This window comes from Rhizophagus irregularis, chromosome 1, assembly GCF_026210795.1.
Source record: "Rhizophagus irregularis chromosome 1, complete sequence".
In the NCBI taxonomy this organism is placed as follows: Eukaryota; Fungi; Glomeromycota; class Glomeromycetes; order Glomerales; family Glomeraceae; genus Rhizophagus; species Rhizophagus irregularis.
Window position 1 is genome coordinate 2,450,346 of NC_089429.1, and position 20,039 is coordinate 2,470,384.

The 20,039-nt window shown below is 26.5% G+C and overlaps 6 protein-coding genes across 6 annotated transcripts; 3 read left to right on the forward strand and 3 right to left on the reverse strand.

Moving 5' to 3' along the window:
* Positions 1-1,818: 1,818 nt before the first annotated feature.
* Positions 1,819-2,319, forward strand: OCT59_000474 (uncharacterized protein; the record flags this gene model as incomplete). The annotated part of the gene is made up of 3 exons (XM_066138860.1): positions 1,819-1,951; positions 2,055-2,225; positions 2,297-2,319. The coding sequence occupies 3 exons, from the start codon at positions 1,819-1,821 to the stop codon at positions 2,317-2,319; spliced, it is 327 nt and encodes a 108-aa protein (XP_065988316.1).
* Positions 2,320-4,107: 1,788 nt separating this feature from the next.
* Positions 4,108-4,350, forward strand: OCT59_000475 (uncharacterized protein; the record flags this gene model as incomplete). Its single annotated transcript, XM_025326351.2, has 1 exon — positions 4,108-4,350. The coding sequence occupies one exon, from the start codon at positions 4,108-4,110 to the stop codon at positions 4,348-4,350; it is 243 nt and encodes an 80-aa protein (XP_025176393.2).
* Positions 4,351-5,982: 1,632 nt separating this feature from the next.
* OCT59_000476 (uncharacterized protein) lies at positions 5,983-6,366 on the forward strand (the record flags this gene model as incomplete). Its single annotated transcript, XM_025326352.1, has 2 exons — positions 5,983-6,068; positions 6,156-6,366. The coding sequence occupies 2 exons, from the start codon at positions 5,983-5,985 to the stop codon at positions 6,364-6,366; spliced, it is 297 nt and encodes a 98-aa protein (XP_025176394.1).
* Positions 6,367-8,959: 2,593 nt separating this feature from the next.
* Positions 8,960-9,265, reverse strand: OCT59_000477 (uncharacterized protein; the record flags this gene model as incomplete). Its single annotated transcript, XM_066138861.1, has 1 exon — positions 8,960-9,265. One exon carries the CDS (start codon positions 9,263-9,265, stop codon positions 8,960-8,962), a length of 306 nt encoding a protein of 101 aa, XP_065988317.1.
* Positions 9,266-12,189: 2,924 nt separating this feature from the next.
* OCT59_000478 (uncharacterized protein) lies at positions 12,190-13,395 on the reverse strand (the record flags this gene model as incomplete). Its single annotated transcript, XM_066138862.1, has 3 exons — positions 12,190-12,555; positions 12,645-12,814; positions 13,149-13,395. The coding sequence occupies 3 exons, from the start codon at positions 13,393-13,395 to the stop codon at positions 12,190-12,192; spliced, it is 783 nt and encodes a 260-aa protein (XP_065988318.1).
* A 2,922-nt stretch (positions 13,396-16,317) lies between these two features.
* On the reverse strand, positions 16,318-17,185 carry OCT59_000479 (uncharacterized protein; the record flags this gene model as incomplete). The annotated part of the gene is made up of 8 exons (XM_066138863.1): positions 16,318-16,328; positions 16,409-16,471; positions 16,542-16,604; positions 16,681-16,734; positions 16,797-16,835; positions 16,905-16,949; positions 17,015-17,026; positions 17,113-17,185. 8 exons carry the CDS (start codon positions 17,183-17,185, stop codon positions 16,318-16,320), a joined length of 360 nt encoding a protein of 119 aa, XP_065988319.1.
* Positions 17,186-20,039: the final 2,854 nt, after the last annotated feature.

Genomic DNA, 20,039 nt, shown 5'->3' on the forward strand with positions numbered 1-20,039 from the left:
TCATTTTTGATCAATAATTCTTGCATAATTATTCACATTTCCAGATCTTCAATAAAGAACCAATGATCATAATGATCTACCATAAAAGTCGTTTCCAATCAAATAAATATTATATCGCTTCTCTTCGTTAAGGAACCAATTATTACTCAATTCTCAAACATTACTCACAGAATAGTTTAACGTCATTACTCATTACCGAGTCGGACGTATTTCACTTTAAAACATTTTAAAATTCATAGGTTTATACACCTAGAATAAATATACTACTGCGGTTTATAGTAATTAATTTAATAAAATGCACTGGCATACATCGGCCAGCTTAATTTCGGCCGGAATTAAAGATAATTTGGCCGGACTTATGAAAATCCGAAAATCAATTGCCCGAGTTCCGGCAGGCTTTCGCGATGAGCGTAAAAATTTGCGGAGTTAATAATTAACTTGCATAAAACGTTTTAAAATGAAATTGGTGTTTAACATAAATACTTGTAAATGCTGTACAATTAAAAAACTATTATTATTTTTCAAGAAATTCTTAAAAATGTCTAAAAAATTTAACAAGAACTTTAAAAATTTAAGAAATAACAGCTCAAATACTTTGAGTAAATATAAACATAAAGGATATAAATGCGGTTTGTGTTCCGAATATAAACTACCAAACAACAAATATTATTTCTGCAAAGATTGTTTTAGAGAAAGATTTCAACAGAATTTTGATAAATGGACTAGTGGAAATAAATACGTTGACAAGTTCATTCAAGAAACTCAACTAAAAGTAAGAAACTGTAATAAAATTATAGAATGGATTCCTTATAATAGATTAAGAGATATCAAATATCTTACTAAAGGCGGGTTCAGTACTATTTATAGGGCTATTTGGTTAGATGGAATGATATCTATAAATCATACAAAAAAAATTTGGGATAGGGATGGTGAAATGAGTGTTGCATTAAAGAGCTTAAATAATTCATCAAATATTAATGGTAATTTTTTAAATGAAGTAAGTTGTTTTTAAAAAATATACACACTATTTATTGTCTGGAGCGAAGCGAAGGACTATATATGTTTTCGAAGGACTATGTCAAATAGTGTCACATGACGATATCCGGTTGTCCGCACGCGTCACGTCATTGAAATTTCGTGCTACATCAGATGAAATAAATTTGTGATACATCAGATAAACAAGATAAAGGTTTACTTATAACCTTTTTTTTCGCTCCGGACTTACAACGGTTTCCGTTTCCTAGTTTTAATAAAAATTTATATTATTTATACTTATTTAATTTTTAGTTGAAAAATCATTGGCATTATTCAACTGTACAGATATATGGAATAACTCAAGATCCGGAAACATTGAATTATATGATAGTAATGAGATTAATGTGTAAGGGGAGTTTAAGATCTAATTTAACAACAATTAAATATATAGATGAAAAATATACTGGTCTATCGATAGCTGCGGCAGCACTTTCAATTTTACACAAATGCAATTTGGCTCATGGTGATTTCCATAGTGGTAATATACTTTTGGATGATGATTGTAGCACCCATATAAGTGATTTTGGATTAAGCAGACCTGTAAATCAAACCAACTTAAATGAAATTTATGGAATAATTCCTTATATTGCTCCAGAAGTTTTGCGTGGAAAACCATATACTAAAGCAGCTGATATTTATTCTTTTGGAATTATTATGTGGGAACTTACATCTGGTGTTCCTGCTTTTAATGATAGATCTCATGATTTTATACTCTCTTTAGAAATTTGTGAGGGATTAAGACCAAAAATTGTTGAAGGTACATCGCCAATATATAAAAGATTAATGAAGAAATGCTGGGATTCCGATCCTAATAAAAGACCAACAGCTAATGAATTAAGTGAAATTTTTTCTTTTTGGGGTTCTTATTATAATGATTATCCAATTAAAAGATTGTGTGAAAGAAAACCTATTCCTAGTAAGTAAAAAAGATTTAATATCTTTATTGAACAATTGATTTTACTTCTTACTTTAAGCAAAAAGTTTATTTTTATCTGATTTTATTTATTAAAACTTTTTAGGCAATGAATCTATTACCAAAAATCATCCATTATCTTGTTATACAAGCAGAAAAATAGATTATTCTGCGAAGCTAAATGAAATTTTAAGTAAGAAAGAATTAAGCACAAAATATATAATTGATGAAGAAAAAGGGTTTAATAATGAGATGACATTATTAAGCGAAAGTTTTGGTATTAATTTTTCATTTTTTTTTTCATCACATACAAGCGAAAATCTAATTTGTTTATTTTTAATTTATTAGAAGATTGCAAGATTTCTGATTAAGTAAATTTACAAAATTATTTTTTAATTACCTCCGCCCTTTAAATTTATTAATAGATTTTTAATGGATTCTCCAAATATTGAAGAACGAATTCGCATATAATTTTGTTTAAAAATTCATTAACACACTATGAAGTTTTAATTCTTTCTCGTTATATCGCTAAATTTGAGCGTCTTATTTAGAATGTTGCAACTTCCTGATTGCATTAACATAAATTTGGTTCTTATTCTTAAGATATTCGTTATATTACCATATTTTCCCAGGAACTCTGTTTTCATTAATTAATTTAGTCCCATTTACAATATAATACATTTATATTGAATCATTTAAATTTATTGAGAAGGCGTTAATATGAGCCCATCTTATATTCATCTTTTATTAAAAAGTAATCCGATTTTTTCATCAGTTTAAAAGAATGAGAACTAACTTTTTGCGCAACTGCGTGACCAAAATTTAAATTCAATTTTTCCATGTCTTCATTGCTAAAAATAATCTTATTGATCACCAAATGAATGAATGTAATATTCTTGCATTATATTTTTATTATGATGAGTTGCTCATTTATACATGGCAGACTTGTTGTCGGCTAGTCGGGTTATTAGAAAAGATATATAACACGATATAATGGCGTAGTATAAGTATAATAAAGTATAATTATATATACCATATAATGTAATTATGTTATATTAAAATTTAATTAAAGTATACCCGTGTTATTTCTTTTCTAATAACCAGACTAGTCGAGTAACCCGAGTACCCGACAATCCCGACAATAAAAATTTTCAAGTGTCTACTATATTTCGCTGTAACGAAAAATCATGTGCCTGCCCGGACCCGGCCCGGGTAAGAAAGTTTGCCGGCCCAAACCCGGATTAGGGTTTCCGAGTTCCGGGTCCCGTTTGCAGACCTCTAATATATAATGAAATGAACCCTTTTTATCACTACGACCGCTACGACCGTACCTTAAAATTTTTTTTTTATTTTTTTTTTATGCCCGGTGATTCTTTCATTGTTCAAAATGGCTTAGTGTTATATCGGTGAATATAAAAAAGGAGGTATTTGTTACATAAACAGCCGATCCTGAAAAAATTAAGTAATCCCGGTATCACTTATAATTCTTATTTTCAGGAGGAATTGCAATGTAATCTTTCACGTTCAGGAAATTCAATATTCACAAAAAAATAATAGATCGGATTGTCCTTTTTATTAATCAATCACATTCTTAATTACATTTTATTCATTCATAGATATAAACCGCATTTTTGAGAAAAAAATCCTTTATATTATATTTTTCTATTGTATTTCTCTTTTCGCGTTTCCTTCTTACATTCTTTTATAAACTTTTTCTTATTTCATCTTTAAAATTTTAAGGTATCAGTATTATATACATTTTTTTAATCGATTTTGTTTTAAAATTTTATTATACTGTATTTAGTAACGAAATTTTAAAGCACGTCGTGCTAGAGTCACAACAAAACAAAGACGGCAATGGTCAGCACGAGAGAAGTTAGAGACTGATGATAGTTGCATATCATGATAAAAGGCCATAGTAAACGATCAACAGAAATAAGTTTGAAATTTAGCCAAAACAACTTCGTGAGTGGATTAAAAATAAAAAAACAACTAATAAAAATAGCTCCATGTAGTCAAAGACTTAATAGAGGTGCACGGCCAAAATATCCCGCCCTTGAAGTTGAACAATTGAAAACTGTTACTCGTTATATTATTCAAGAAAAACGCTAGCTAAAAAGATATCTGGAATTTTCGTCTTTCTTTTTGGTAGCGGCAAGATGGATCCATTTGGGTTTGTCTCACGCTTTGTATTCATAAAACAGGATAGAGCGAAATTTCTTAAAGAATTGAAGGAAATGGAAGATGATAGAAGTACATTACTAAATAACTCGGAAAAAGATGTTGATAGTGTTACAGAAACGAATGATCTTAACGATCAAGCTGAATTTAAGAACCTGCTTGCAAAGTACTATATAGAAACAGATTTCTATGAACATGCCGTCAAGACGCTCGATGTGTAATAAATATTGTATAATATAATAAATTATACACGAAGTATATTATATTATATATTGTAACAAACACACTGCTTTGTAATATGAAATTATAAAAATAAAATGTACAGTATATCATATTATTAAACTAACCAAATTGACGAAATTAACCGTTTAAGTTCTGCCTATTACTACCCGCTGCTTTTATTTGTTATCATTCTTTCATGTTATTCCTCGTGTTTTCATTCTTGGAAAAAAAATATTAATATTTATCTTCTACTACAATAAGTCACGAGTCTACATATGATTGTCAATTATGTTAATTCTTTCTTTCCTTTTAGTTTCATACATAATATTATGAATTTACATTTTTTTTAGTTGAGGATTGTATCTATAAATATTATTGTATTATTTTAACTAATAACTATTTAATGATTTTTTTATGTTAGAAGAGAAGTTTATTAAAATCTTTTTACCTTTCAGATTTTTTTCCAAATTCCACCGGCATCACAATGTTTCATTGTTTCAAGGTCCAAACAAGAATGTTAGCCTTTCCCATCGTACTGTCATTTGGAAATCGACATTATGACTTAGATACTGTGTAAAATGGAATATATGGGAGATCTCCACAGGTAAATCCAGGGTTCAATCGATTACGTGTTTTCAGGTTTAAATTACGTAATCGATTTGACGATCATATACTAAAAATGGTTTAGGACGATTGAAAACTTAAGTTTTTTTTGTCGTATTTTTTATGGAATATATTTTTAATGAAGGTATTGTGATATCTTGTAAAAAACCAACTAATCGAAAAACGAAAACTTATTTTCTGACTTATAATCACATGATAATTGCAAAATCTCAAATCATGTGATTTGGTCCGTGTTGTTGAACGACCTTTAAAATATACATTATACCTTTCGTAATTCTATAATGTAATTATCCGGGCCGGGCACTGTTATACAACATAGTATACTATATAATATTCAATTTACACTTTTTTGTATATATTACAAGATTTTCTTTATCAAAAAAAAATTTCCGTACAGCCGTATATTATATAATTTTTTTTTCATTTATGAAAAGATTAGCGTAACAAAAAAAAAATATTTTTTTTTTGTCTGATTGTAAGTCTGATTGTACAATAAAAAAAAAATATTAAATAATTTTTCATTTCTTCATGACTTCATGACATTGTACATCTGATATTATATAAATATACATAAATGGAAAGCATCAAAGTGTCGATTTTACTTAGTTATTTATAAACGATCATTTGCCAAACAAAAAAAAAAAATTACATAACTGCATAAAATTAAAATCGTGAAAAAAAAAATTGCATAAAATTAAAATCAATACATATATTAAAAAATTAATTACGTAATTGCATATATTAAAAAAAAAAAAATTTCGCTAAAGTGAAGGGATCAAAAAAAGAATTCTTATTAAAAAAAAAAATTTTTTTTTTTATAAAAATGGCACTCTTATCATTTAACAGCAAAAATAATACCTTTTTTTCCATAATCCCTTTTTTCCTGCTTTACTTTTAAAATACTGTGGTTGTTTATCAGTTCTCTCCTTCAAATTAAAAAAAAATCGAGATACACTTTCTGGAAAGTAACTTTTGATTTTAAAATAAAATTCGATTCACGAAAAAAAATGAAACAACCATCATTCTCTAATATTGATTCTCAATCTGTCAATGGAAATGGAAACGAAATCGTTTTTCCAAAGACTTTAAAATGGTAAGTTTTAAGAAAGAGGAAAAAAAAAAAGTATTTTTTAATGAATTATTTTTTAATTCCGCCATTATTGTCTATTATTTTAATTAGTTCTCCGTATAAAAGAGAAGATATGGATTCTGAATCGACTTCCATGATCAAATCATCGTACATAAATCGTATTCTTCGTAGACGAAGAAATAATCGTCAAATAAGATATGCCAATACTTATCCACTATTATATCTTATTAGAAAGTTACCAAGACAAAACACAAACAATCCATTCGCGAAGCAAATATTTGGTGGTTCCAGTTTCCACTAAAGATTATTTTCGATATTGACTCTATTCCGACATTCGTTTTAATAATACGTAAATTTATTTATTTAGATATGCAAAATCTGTTTAATGACAAGACTCTCGAATATTATTGGCAAATTCGCATCCTCATTTAACAAATATTATAAAGTGGCTATATATTTTGTACTACTGATCTCCAATGCACATTTTTTTTTTTCAACAACGATTTTTTAATTTTTTTTCAATGGCGATTTTTTAATTTTTTTTCAATGGCGATTTCAATTTTTTTTTTCAATGACGATTTTTTAATTTTTTTTCAATGGCGATTTTAATTTTTTCTTTTCAATGACGATTTTTTAATTTTTTTTCAATGACGATTTTTTAATTTTTTTTCAATGGCGATTTTAATTTTTTTTTTCAATGGCGATTTTTAATAAATTTTTTTCAATGGCAACCTTATTGTTATTCATTCTTCTTCATGCTGCTATTATCAATTCGTATTGTTTAGTTACAAGGTAGCAAAAGTAATCGGAATTCAAAAAAATGTAATTGAAATTGCTTCAAATTTTACAAACAAAAACATTAAAAATAAAATTTAAGCCCCTAATATTTATAATAAAAATTATAAACAAAATAATATATCTTTAATTGATTTATTAAAAAAAAATTGGTTCTAGTATGCATTAAAAAGACTGCGGTCAATATAGTAAAGAAACTTTGATCTCAATTTTCTCAATAAAAGGCTATACTAATTTTCGCCTCAGGTTCCCATTGAATCCGACGTGGAATTAGCTCGGATTCCATATAATGACGGCAGAAGACATGGGTCCGGATGATTACGAATGATTACAAATCAAAAAATTCCAGATGTTGATCAATCGGACCCGGTTCACTAGCCAGAATCAATGGAAGTAAGGCGAAAATCAGTATAGACCCAAATAAAAAAGTGGCAAATTTTTTTAATAAAATTAGCTTGATGTAAACTTTAATTTATAATCATTCAACCTTTTAATGAACTGCAATTTAATACTGTATCAGAATTTTCAGATTTTTATGGGTTACAATTTTTTTTTTTTTGAATTAAAAAATCAATTGTGAGACAAAGAAATAAGATAAAAGGCTGATAATTTACATATACATGTTAGTGACACATTTGGCAACAAATCTTAACTCATTTATCGCAATTCCGATTTGCAAATCACCGATAAATACAATATATTAATTTTTTAATCCTATTTTTTTTCCCTTCTTTTTTCGGAAATCTGCATAAACAATTATTAATTAACATATATAAATTTTCAATAGTAAATTTTTATGATGTTTACAATTGTTTCTTGAAAAATAAAATGAAAAAACAAAGTAAATTTATTTTTCGAAGATAATTACATCATTACGCCATATGTATGTGCATGCATATGGGTGACCACTGACCAATAAAACAATCAAAAAAATTTTTTTTTTTCAAAAAAAAAAAAGAAAAGAAGAAAGAAAAAAAGAAGGAAAAAAAAATTATTTTATTATAATTACAATTGGAACAATGATAAAGCAAAAAAAGATTTTTCTTTATTTACATTCTTTAGTGCTGACAATTTACTTTATATAAATCAGGTAATGTGTAACAATGAAGAGACAATTCCCAATCATAAAACCGGCATTCACTTTTTTTTTTTCTGTGTAATCTGAGAATTTAGCCTTCAATGACATTTCTTTGTGAAAATTTGAAAATTTATGAAGTAAAATGAACCTTTTCCGTGTCGTTCACCTGAAAGCATTTGCGATTATTATTGTTTTTTTTTTTTTTTTACTTTGGGCGGCTACATTTATATTTTATATTATTATTTTTTATTATTATTCTACTTTACTTTAGAGCATCTTTTATTTATATTATGACAATGATGTTACATAAAAAGATATTCAGTGATCAACATAACAGTACGCTCGGATTTGTGGCCCCAATAGTGCCCCAATCAGCGATCCGATCCAACCAAAAGGGTGCTGGTTTTTGATCGCATATTCGATTGGCTAGTACTTTTTTTTTTGTTAATAACATTATAAATGGATACATACATACATCATACACATATATATCCCAATTTCACTAATTTCGGATGTAACACATGTACATCCCCCAAAATCGCATGTTTTAAGTATCACTTTATCCATATATGTAGTGTATAATGAATTAATGATTTATATATACACACACATGCATTGGAAGGCTAATCAGAAGAATTAGAAAAATGTAGAGTTGCTGGATTAACATAACCTTCAAATATTTGTTACCGTCTAGCACTGCCTAAAGTATTCTCCTTTAAGCATACTCCCACTTTAAAAGTTCCGGGTACTTTACTATATATATATAAAATTTTTCTTAATTTTAAATCCGGGTATTATTCAATTTTTATTGTATAGACTCTGGTATTAATATATGTGTATCAAAAAAAAAAGAATTTATTGTAAATTTTTATATAGTTAAAAATGCGCCATCGTTAGCAGTACTTTTAAGAATTTTATTATCATCATAAAACAAAAATAAAACAATGAACAAAATTATACAGTATGATAATATTAAAATTGCTACAAATTTATATAATCGACTATTAATTCCAATCCTGCATTACGTTGAGTCATTTTCTTCATAATAGCCATTCTCAGGTTCACTTTCACTATTATCGTTGTCTCCTTCATTTTCTCTATCATCATTTTCGACATTTTCTTCAATTCCTCTTCCTGTATTATTTATTCTTTCTACTACTTTATTAAAATCAAAAATCAAGCCGTCTTCTGTCCCATTAATTGCATTTGAAATACCGCAATATTTAAACGAACGCCTAATCAATAACTTTATCCAGCTTGTTACAAGCGAATAAGAAGGTCTTTTAATTTTTCCAGATGGGGTATAATCTTTGATAGCTTCGTTCATCCAAAGATTATAATGATGTCGTACTTATTTTTTAAAAAAATAAATATAAATTTATTTAAGCAATAAATAAACCAAAATAAAATTACCTTTGTTATGATACATTAAGTGATTGCAAACGAGAAGTTAGACCACCTGAAATGATCGTTATATTAGTTTTTTTTTTGAACGAAATCTTTGTTTTACGGATGTGCAGCAAAAGAATCCAATACCAAAAGAAATCTCGGATTACTGTCTCGATTTGCACGTTTTGTCTAAACATTATCCACCAACAAATCATCTCGTTTTCATTCATCCAACCTTCCATATTAGTACGGATAATTACACCATCTGGAAAATCCTCACGCGGAATATTTGCAAGTTTAAAAATAATTACTGGAGTAATTTCGTCTCATCAGCCATACAATTTAAAACAACAGTGAAATTCGAACGTTCATGCTCAATTAATAAAATTGAAACAGTTCTTGCACCATTTTGTTCAGCTATTAGCTATTGCAAATTGAATGACATTGGCGTTCATTCATGTTTGCGATTAAAGATAATGGATAATTATGCTCTCTTCGATAAAATATTACATATGATAAAAAATTCACTTTGTTACTCTACATAATGTTTTGAAAGCCGTTGGGTAACTGTTGTTCTACTTCTATTAACCAAATTATAGCGAGACATAAAGCCATTAACCACCTTTGGATTCCGATTGTAACCACATCGGAATCGGAGCCAATAGTTCCCAAAAAGGACATTTGGAAGCCTCGATATATGGTTTTATTTAAAACATGAGTGCGAGTCTGTATATTGGAATAAGCTACTATTTCTTAATTCCTACATCACTAAATTGTTTCCTTGAGGAGCGAAGGGCGTCCAGTTCATATCTTTGTTGGTGTCACCTATGAAAAACAATATTTGGGAAGAATTGAAAACTAGCATATAAAATCCTCCAGCATTATCCTCCGGCTTTAAAATCCTCGAGAACACTGTACCATTAAAAAAATGGCAATCCCCGTTTTTCCTTGTTAAATTACTAAACATTTGCAATGATAATAAGTCAAAAAACATTTTTTGTTTGGCAAAATCACTAAAACTTCTATAATATTTGGCATACACAATTTCAAGATTATCATAAAGCATGTTGCAAATGAGCATAGATGGAGGGTTTCTATTATCTTCCAACGTCACAGATAACTTAGGGGGATCATATATCATTTTATGTATATTATATGTGATGACTCCTACCAAACCAGCAGTCAGAAGAAAGAAAACGATCATCTTAAGTATTCTTGTACTAGGAACGCTTCGAGTATTGCCAGCAATGAAATAATTAATGACTTGTTTACGAAGATTGGGTAACTGAATGATTCGTACAATGAATATAAGAATTATAATGGATACAAAAATTATGGCTACTGTTATGGCAAAATACCGATTTCTCCATTGAGAGTCTCAAACCAATCATGATTAACAAAGCTACCAGAATTGAGAGTGTCGTCCATATTGTAAACTTAGAGTTTTATTATTAAAATTTATTCAATTTATTCAAATTTTTTGTACAAAAAAAAGTATGTCAAGAATATTAATTTTTTTTCGATTCTGAGATCTTAATTTAGAGAATTCAAAATATTCTAAATTGGTTTACGTACTCTAATAATTGTTGCCATTATAAATTCCAAATAAGACGGTTACCCCTGGTAAAAAATACATTGTGAATTGATACGTGAAATTTTACCACGAACAAATTCCTGATGATCGTATCCTAAATTGGTATGTACAGTGTTAATAATTTTACTAATCGGCGTTAACCTTAGTCTATTTTTGGAAAAAACCTTGGATCTTTACTTTTGAAAATGACGCCACCCATGCAATGTCGGAACTCGGAAAGCTCACAATAATTCCGTTAGTTCCTTACAATATTAAGGTTTTATATAATAAAAAACCCGGTGTATACATTGTTTTATTGTTCTATTTATTTATGAAACACGGAAAATACATGGAAGAAAAAAATTATTTAACCCATTTCAGAATAGAACAATAGTTTTAATGTGTGTGTAAAACAAAAGACCGACGTTGTTGAAATTGTTTTCTAAAAATTTCTTGCATTTTGTTATTATCCTATAATGAAAACAATTTTGTATTATATGCAAAAGTTAATTTTAAGTTTAAACATAGGTTTCAACAAACTATCATTTAAAATTTATTAAAGCTTTTAAACAATTGTAACAATTAGCTAAAACTAAAACAATAAATTGTTTAAACAATTTTAACACTTGGTTTCAGTTGAGTCGACATCACTACTTGTGGAGTGATATATTATTAGTATTCCAAATCAAACAAAAACAATAAAAATTATTATACTGTAATAATTGTCCAGTAATTATATATATCTACGCAAACGCTTTATACACTGTTTCCTAACAGGATATTTTCCACAACAGCTTAACGCTGGTTATTTAATCACGCAAGGACCCAGAAATATATATAAAAGGGTCAGGTTTGAGTTTGCGTATTTTGAACTAAAAAAATCATGAAAATCTTTCTTTTTTTAGATAATTTCTGATAATGCCGGTCAGAATTTTATTTCCTATTATAGTATCTGACTGACATTATCATAATTCCGGCCCTGAAAAAATGCGTACAGCTCATAGTAAAAAATTTTTTTCATCACCTGACCCCTATATATATATTTCTGTGTACTGATTTAGAGCATTAAGGTAAGTACTATGTAATTGATGAAATAAAAGCAAGGTAGAGCATACTATAAAAGAAATAAATTCATAAGTTAGTATCATATTAATTATTAGTTGAAAATGATGCATTATTGAAATAATATTACACTGGCAAACAATCTCAAACTTATTAGTTATACAGAAGAAACTTTTATTTATTATAAATAACAATAATTTTATTTATTTTAAAAGTCATTGTAATAATTAATACATTTCATATATAAATTCATCAGTTTCAATACTTAAATCACAATAATTTTGAACTATAATATCATATAGTCTAAATTCATTTACTTCATCTTTTAAAGAAAACAAGTCAACAATAATTTCAATGAGAGCCAAAAACTTAATTCTCTTCTTTTTCATAATATATTCCTTTATATAAGATAAATTATTCTTGTTTTCTAATTCTTCTTTCTTAGTATCTTTGATTAGTAATTTATTAATAAAGTGGTTTGTAAATTTTTCAAGAATTTGTCCTAAATTTTGTAATACAACTGAGCTAAGATTAACATTATCATCAGCATCAATACTAATATAATTAAGACTTAGCTCAACTTTTTTAACTAACTGAAATATTTTATAAATATTCAGATTTTTAAATCCATAAAATTTTAAGAATTTGATATTTGTACTACAATATTTTATAATTAATTCACTTGTAATAATGATGATCCATCAACTAGTTCAAGTCCAAAGTTTTCTAAGTAATTTCCAAATTTTTGTAATAATAGTTGTAGTTGGTCAGTTAAGGGTTCTTCATCAATAAATAAAGATTTTAATTTAAATGGTTCAGTTAAGTTAATAATTTGTTGAAAAAAATTAGAATCTAGAGAATAACAATAAAGAATATGAATAGATTCTAAAATATTTAATTGTTCAAATATCTCATTTGAGACAACTAAATTTTTAAAATTAATCAAATAAAATATAATTGTTCTTAAAGTATTTGTACAATTAGGATTCTTTGATAATAATAATGAATTATATAAGGAAAGGCTATTAAAATTCAATGAAATTTTTTTGAGATTTTGTTGTGAATCAATTAAATGACATAAATCTTTTCAAATGTTTGGAAATGATGTGTAAATAGAAAATAGAGTGATGATATTGAATTGCAATTAGAACTTAATAATTTTAAAAGTAGGTTAAATAAAATGTACTAAATGAGTAAAATTTAAGATAAAGATTTCTAATATTGTAAATGAAATTTGAATTTAAAGCTAATTCAGAAACAATAGTATCAAGATAAGTACAATTATGTGTAATATCAAGAGTATGTAAATTTGCTTCATTTTCATTGAAAATTTTAATTAATGACTTATAAATAAATTTTACAAAATCATAATGCTGTGAATGTTTAATATTAGCTAAAAGTGGTTTGAATTTTTTGACATCTGAAACCCACATTGTTATAGAATTATAAATTTTATAAATATCTAAATATTGAATAAAACTGGAATAATTAAATAATATATTTGAAGGAAATAAATCATTATTAATTCCATATTTCTTTGATTGTATTTTATCATCATCACTCAAATTATATAAATAAACTTCAATATAGTAATAATTTTTAGGATATTTTAATGAAAATGGATTTTCCCATAAAAATGGAAAATTGTCATACGACACCATAATCTATTAACTAAAATACATGAATGTAATGTTGAAAAGTCATTCCGAAAATATTGTATAATTTCATTTGTTATTTCAGGTAACTCTCCTGAAAATATTTTCGTACACGCCATAATATTGTGAGCAAAATAGAAAAAAGGGGGAAATGTTTTAAATTTTAGATGTGGTAACTAAGATAGGAGTGGCTTAACTGGACGGCTAAATCGTCTGATCAGCGATAAATCACATTGCCACCTTGATCTACAACAAATAGTGAAATAGTATTTTATTAATTTATTTAATAATACAGTAATATAAAATATTGACACGAGTAATAATCAACACAATGCTTGGTTAATATAATAATGTAATACTAAAAATTATAAAAATAGAATCTCAAAAATCTCCTTTTTACTTGATCAAATACGCTTCATAAAAATTGTTTGGTCTTTCTTTCTAAACTCTTCCAATATTGATTTTGGCATCCTTTAATTTTAATAAACCCTTTTCATTTTCATGGTTCCCGTCAAAAATATAGTTTTCCACCTTTGATAAATTTTAAATCCCAAAAATTGATCTTCAATCCCATTTCTTATTATAGTAATATCCCGAACATAGTTCCCAAATCTAATCTAAAAATAAATCCGAACACAAGAATAGTTTTACATCGTTACGGATGTTACATTCCACAATTATAACTTTAAAATTTTCTACACTTTTAAAAACTAAATATGATACTGCGCCCTACAATTAATAAATTCACTAGGTAATTCCTGGCATTACACCGGAGGGCAAAATTGGTCGGATGGTGAATTTGTTCGAGAGACGAATTTGTACCGAATTTTGAACGATATATAAGGACCGATTTGTGGAGAATTTGGGAAGATATACAGTTTTTTATTTGATATAGAAATAAATATACGAATATTGCAAAGCGCCGACCCTATAAAAATGTTTGTCCGAAATATTTGGAATGGATCAATTTTCCGGACACTCGCACGCTATTATAAAATATTTGTTAAAATTTAATACAAGATGCGGAGATTGAGAATTTTTAACCGCATAAAAAACGTACAATATCATGCAGTGGTTGGACAATATTTTATATAGGACGAAAGAGGTAGTAATATTGTATTTTATTGTTAACGAATAAACCCTGCCGATTTGTTTCCGATTTCTCATATTAAATCTATCTTATTTTATCGCGTTGTTTATTGTCATTTGTTGACTTGTCGCTATATTTCGTTTGTACACTTTATTACTGATTGTTCTCATATATTCTGAATTATCTCACCACTTGCTATTTAAACGTCATATTGCCTTACCGCTTTTTAACCGATCTTTACTTATTCTTCTGTTACTATCTAACCATAGAAATGTCTAAATTTTTACAACAATTCACATATATAGAACTACAAGATGTAAATTTTCGAGCTTCATAAAATATTACATGTGAATTTATACTCATACTTTTTCGATTACTTTTCATTCTCATTGACATACTTAAAAAGCTCGTCATTGGGGAAAAAGATATCAATGTTCATTAATAATGATTAATTACGACAAATTATTTATGTTTTTCTTAAAAATTCTAGGAAATATCATCTCTATATATTTTGGTGACGATTTTTATATTAAATAATTTGAATGGTTTGCTTTAATAAATGTTGAGGCCTGCTTTTTCATGATCAAACATAATAGGATTTGTCTCCCGGCGCTGTTCTTTAACGTTAATTAGGATAGATCGATACTCCAAAGGTTTTCCACCGATAAATGCTTTGCGCAACTATATGCACTGATATATAAATAAAAGAATCTTTGAACTATAATATTATTTCCTTTACATCGTCTTTTGAAAAAAATCCGAATTCATCCGTATAGTATTTATCATTAAACACATGTGGCAAAATGTAAAATCTTTACAACTATGAAATTCAGCTTTACCTTTAATTAATGATTTCTTAATAAAAGTATTTTGTGAATTTTTAAAAATATTTCCAGATCATTTATCCAAAAAGCAAGCGTTAAATATAAATATTCTAATTTGAAGTCCCAAGTTTTTTGTAATACATTTGGACTTGCACATGAAATAGTATGAAAATCCTCATTAATTAATATTATGTTGATTATTTTCAATGTTCCAAGAAACATTAACAAGGCTTTGTTGACATCCTATTTTATTGCGTCATCACTTGATATTTGACTTTTATTTTAAAGATTGGATATGTACCGGGTTTTCAAAAATTGGATTTTTGGTCGAGATTCAGGAAGAAAGCCGTAATAGGGACAAGGATTTAGTTTTTGAGGGTTTGGGAATGGGTTAACAGATGAATATTAATTGCAGGATGAAAACTGGGCGCAATCTAATCAAATGTTGGTAAAATGAGTTAACGCTTTTGATGAATAATAATTATTTTAGATATTCATAACATATTTATTAAAATTTATACAATTTAAAATAATAATCAAATGAATAATTTATAAATAATTTTTATTGCAAACACTAATGAGTTGTTGCACAATTGCCTTGTTGTCACATAATATTTTATAATAAATTTATAATTATCTTTATTTAATAATTGAAAAGTCCTATAAATAAATAGAGAATTGAATTATTTTAAATTACAAACTAAGAATCTTTTTACTACTCTAATCTTAGTGTTTAAATAATTTAATAAATAGTAAAAAAATGAATTTATTTTCAAGTAAATTAATTTAAAATCCATCTAAAGAGAATAAATATATTAGTAAATAAATATAATACATTATTTTAATATTATTAAAAATATTAAATTTATAAACAAACCATCGGGAGTTTCTTGTTTATCTTTCTCTTCTGAATGAAGATTTGGATTATTTTGTACTTCATCTATATAAATAAGATAAATTAGAATAATAATAATAACTGATCATTATTATAAATAATTTATTTTACTTACCATTATTACTAATATTTGATCGTTGCTGCATTATTTCTCTCTCGTAGTCATTTTGAACGTCATCTATTATTTAATAAATCAAATTTAATAAAATATTTGTTCTTATATTCAACGAAACGAAAATTATTTAAGGCTTTACCATTCTCCATTTTCAATTTTTTAAATAATCTAGATGATTCTTTACTATCATCATCTGTAATCAAGATATAAATTAGTATTTATTCGTTATAAAACTCTAATATAAGAATAAATTACCTTTAAAATTAATTTTACTTGATTTACTAAGATTACTAGCTATAATGAAAATCAATCATATGTTATTTTATTTATATAAAATTCAATATTATTTTAATAAATACTTACCATTACTAGAAATACTAAAATCATATGATCTAGTGGTATAAAATGCTATTTTAAAAAAAAAGATTATTAGTTAAAGGATTTATACTAAAACATTATTAACTTTATATTACCTTTTTGTTCTTCTATTATTATTCAATTAAAAAAAGTATTGTTAATTATAATGTTAAAGAAAAAAAACCAAATAGTTAATGAACATTAAAAAGCATACCTTCTGTTGCATTTTTTGGTTCAGGTAGATTTTCAAAATTATGAATTTTACTTGTAAATATTTTACTACTCATGATATTGCTTGTTTTTTCGTCTACTTGTATTATTGTTTGAGGTAGTTCATCAGGTTTATTTCGATAATATAACATAATTTCATTCATCTTATTACAAAGTGTATTAATATCAGGCCTTTTTAATGGATTAGCATCCCAACATTGTTCCAGTAGACTTTTAAATTCGGAAGGAATTTCTGAAATAATTTTTGGTCTTATACCATCAATGATATTAATTGCAAGAATATAATCATGTTCATAATTCATAAATGGAGGTTGCCCAAATGAAATTTCCCACATAAGCATTGCAATACTATAAATATCAGATTTATAAGTATACCCTTTTCCATTAATAACTTCGGGAGCTATGTAAGGAAGATTTCCATATATACTTGTTGATGGTTTGTCTGCAGGACCGCAAAATCCAAGATCACTAATACGCCAATTATCATTAAACTGTGAATATAATATATTTCCAGAATGCAAATCTCTATGAATTGAATTCTCTTCATGAATCCAATAAAGTTTATCAATAATTGAAAAAGTAATCTTAATTCTTTCATTCCATGTAAGTTGATTATGATTTTGTTGTAAATATTCTCTTAAATTTACATCAAATTTTTCCATTACAAGTAAATAATTTCCATTTGATGGATTTTGTGTTAAACCAAAACATTGAACGATAGATGGATATTTGTTGCCTAACGTTAAATGTGATTTAGCCTTTAAAAAATAATAAATATTATTATTAACAATAAAATTTTAAATTTAAGTTCTTTAAATATTTTTAACTTACAAACCTCTTCAAACCAATTTTGACTTGCATTTTCAACATTTTTTAATTCTTTAAGTATTACAGCATGAGTTCCAAATCTTATTAATTGTTGCTCTTTAGAATTCCATTCTTTATAGTATCCATCAATCCAATCTGCTGTATAAATCTCTGAGAATCCACCTTTTGTAAGATATTTAATATTTTCTAAATTATTAAATGGGATCCATTCAATAATAACATTTGGTCTAAGTGTTTCCATTTGACAATTTTTTATTAAATTATCAATAACATTATTTCCAGAAGTCCAATTTGAAAAATTAGATTTTAAATAATTTCGAACACAATATTCACAATATAATGTAGCTAAACATTTTTGGTTACAATTTTCACAAATTCTTCTTGTCCCTTCATTATAAATAATTTTATCTCGGTCATAATCTTTATTAGTTATTCTTATTGCTTCAGTTTTTTCTTCTTCTGTAAGAGATTTGTCAGCAAGAATGAATTGTTTCATAAATTCGTATTGTTCATGAAGGCCAACGTGAATATTATAATCAATTGACGTAAATGATCTACTAATTACTGCTCGCATTAATTCTTCCCGAATATTGGACATTTTTTGTAAAAAAAAAAAGAAATATTTTTAAGTGCAAAAAAAAATAAAGTTTCCATAGACGGTTAAACAAATAAGTTGTGCAACCTCCAAAATTTAAATATTGTCTACCTGTCAGTCATGTGCTGCATGTGCTGCATTGTAAATAAAAAAATGATCATCTGATCATAAAATATAGACAAAATAATCCGTCATTACCGGCAACTTGGATCCTTTAATTTTTTATTATATACGTGATGTAAAAACTACAAAGGTACAAATGACGTTAAGGTTAAGCTTTTGTAGACAAGAATTATTTATTTTGATGTTTTTGGAAAAAAACCTATTTTATCGAATCATCATAGAATTCAAAAAATGGAAACACCTTCAAATTCATAATAAAATAAAATTTCAATTGTCATATTTGTGATGATGATTGTCTATGTTATCAATAAATTTCAATGGTAAATGGTAATAAAAAAATATTAAATATTTAATAATGGATTAATTTTCTTTCTTTTTTTCAACAATATTTATTTTAGTTATTACTTGGGATAATTTTTTTTATTGACAATTGATGTTAAATGAGCCAAATTTGAAGTTTCGAGTGAAAAGACGAAATAAAAAATTCAATTTTGATTATAAAGTTTTTATTTGCATAATATTTCGATATTATAATATAGTAACATATTTTTCAGTCAAAATTTATTGCCTCTTTCGTAACATAATGAGCTTATAAAAAATTAAAAGTTGACCATATTTTAGATAATTTCTCTATTCATTAAAACTTTTTTAAAAAAAATTCAGAAATCATCTCTTGATAATTTTTTATTGCAGGAAAAATAAAAATTATTATAGTTGGAGACTAAAGTCACTAAATATTTACGAGTATACTATCCATTTTTTAGGTATATCTGGATGACATTATTGATTGACTATATCTATTTGGTGAACGACTCTATAAAATGATCCTTATTTAAACATCATTTTTTATTCACTTTTTAATGCAATAAAATCATTTACTAGGACTTCCTAAGAATTTTAGGTCATTAGAAAATTATACTCACCATTTGCAATTTGTATAAAATTCTTGAAGAATATCCTAAGGGTTCACAAGTTTTTTGTAAACTTTCCAACTTTCCAAAATACTGAGCAAATATAAAACAATAGATATTATTATTAGCAAAGAACAATCGCATTATATATTGAAGTGAAATTGGCTGTGATCAATATGATAAGGTAGTAGACTAGTAGGTAAAATTTATTTATTCATCGATGCATTTTTAAACAACTTACAGTATTCTAATTATTTTTTTTTATTTAATTTAGTAATGTAAGTAAGATTCGATTCAATTCATCATATTTTCTTTCATTAGCAGCAAACAATTAAAAGCACTTTTAGAGTTATTTAAACTGACGTTTGATAAATGAAAATATTGTACCATGTTAAAACCAAAAACAGAAATAACACATTTTAGAGAAGTTTATTGGTCTGGCTATCACGTGGA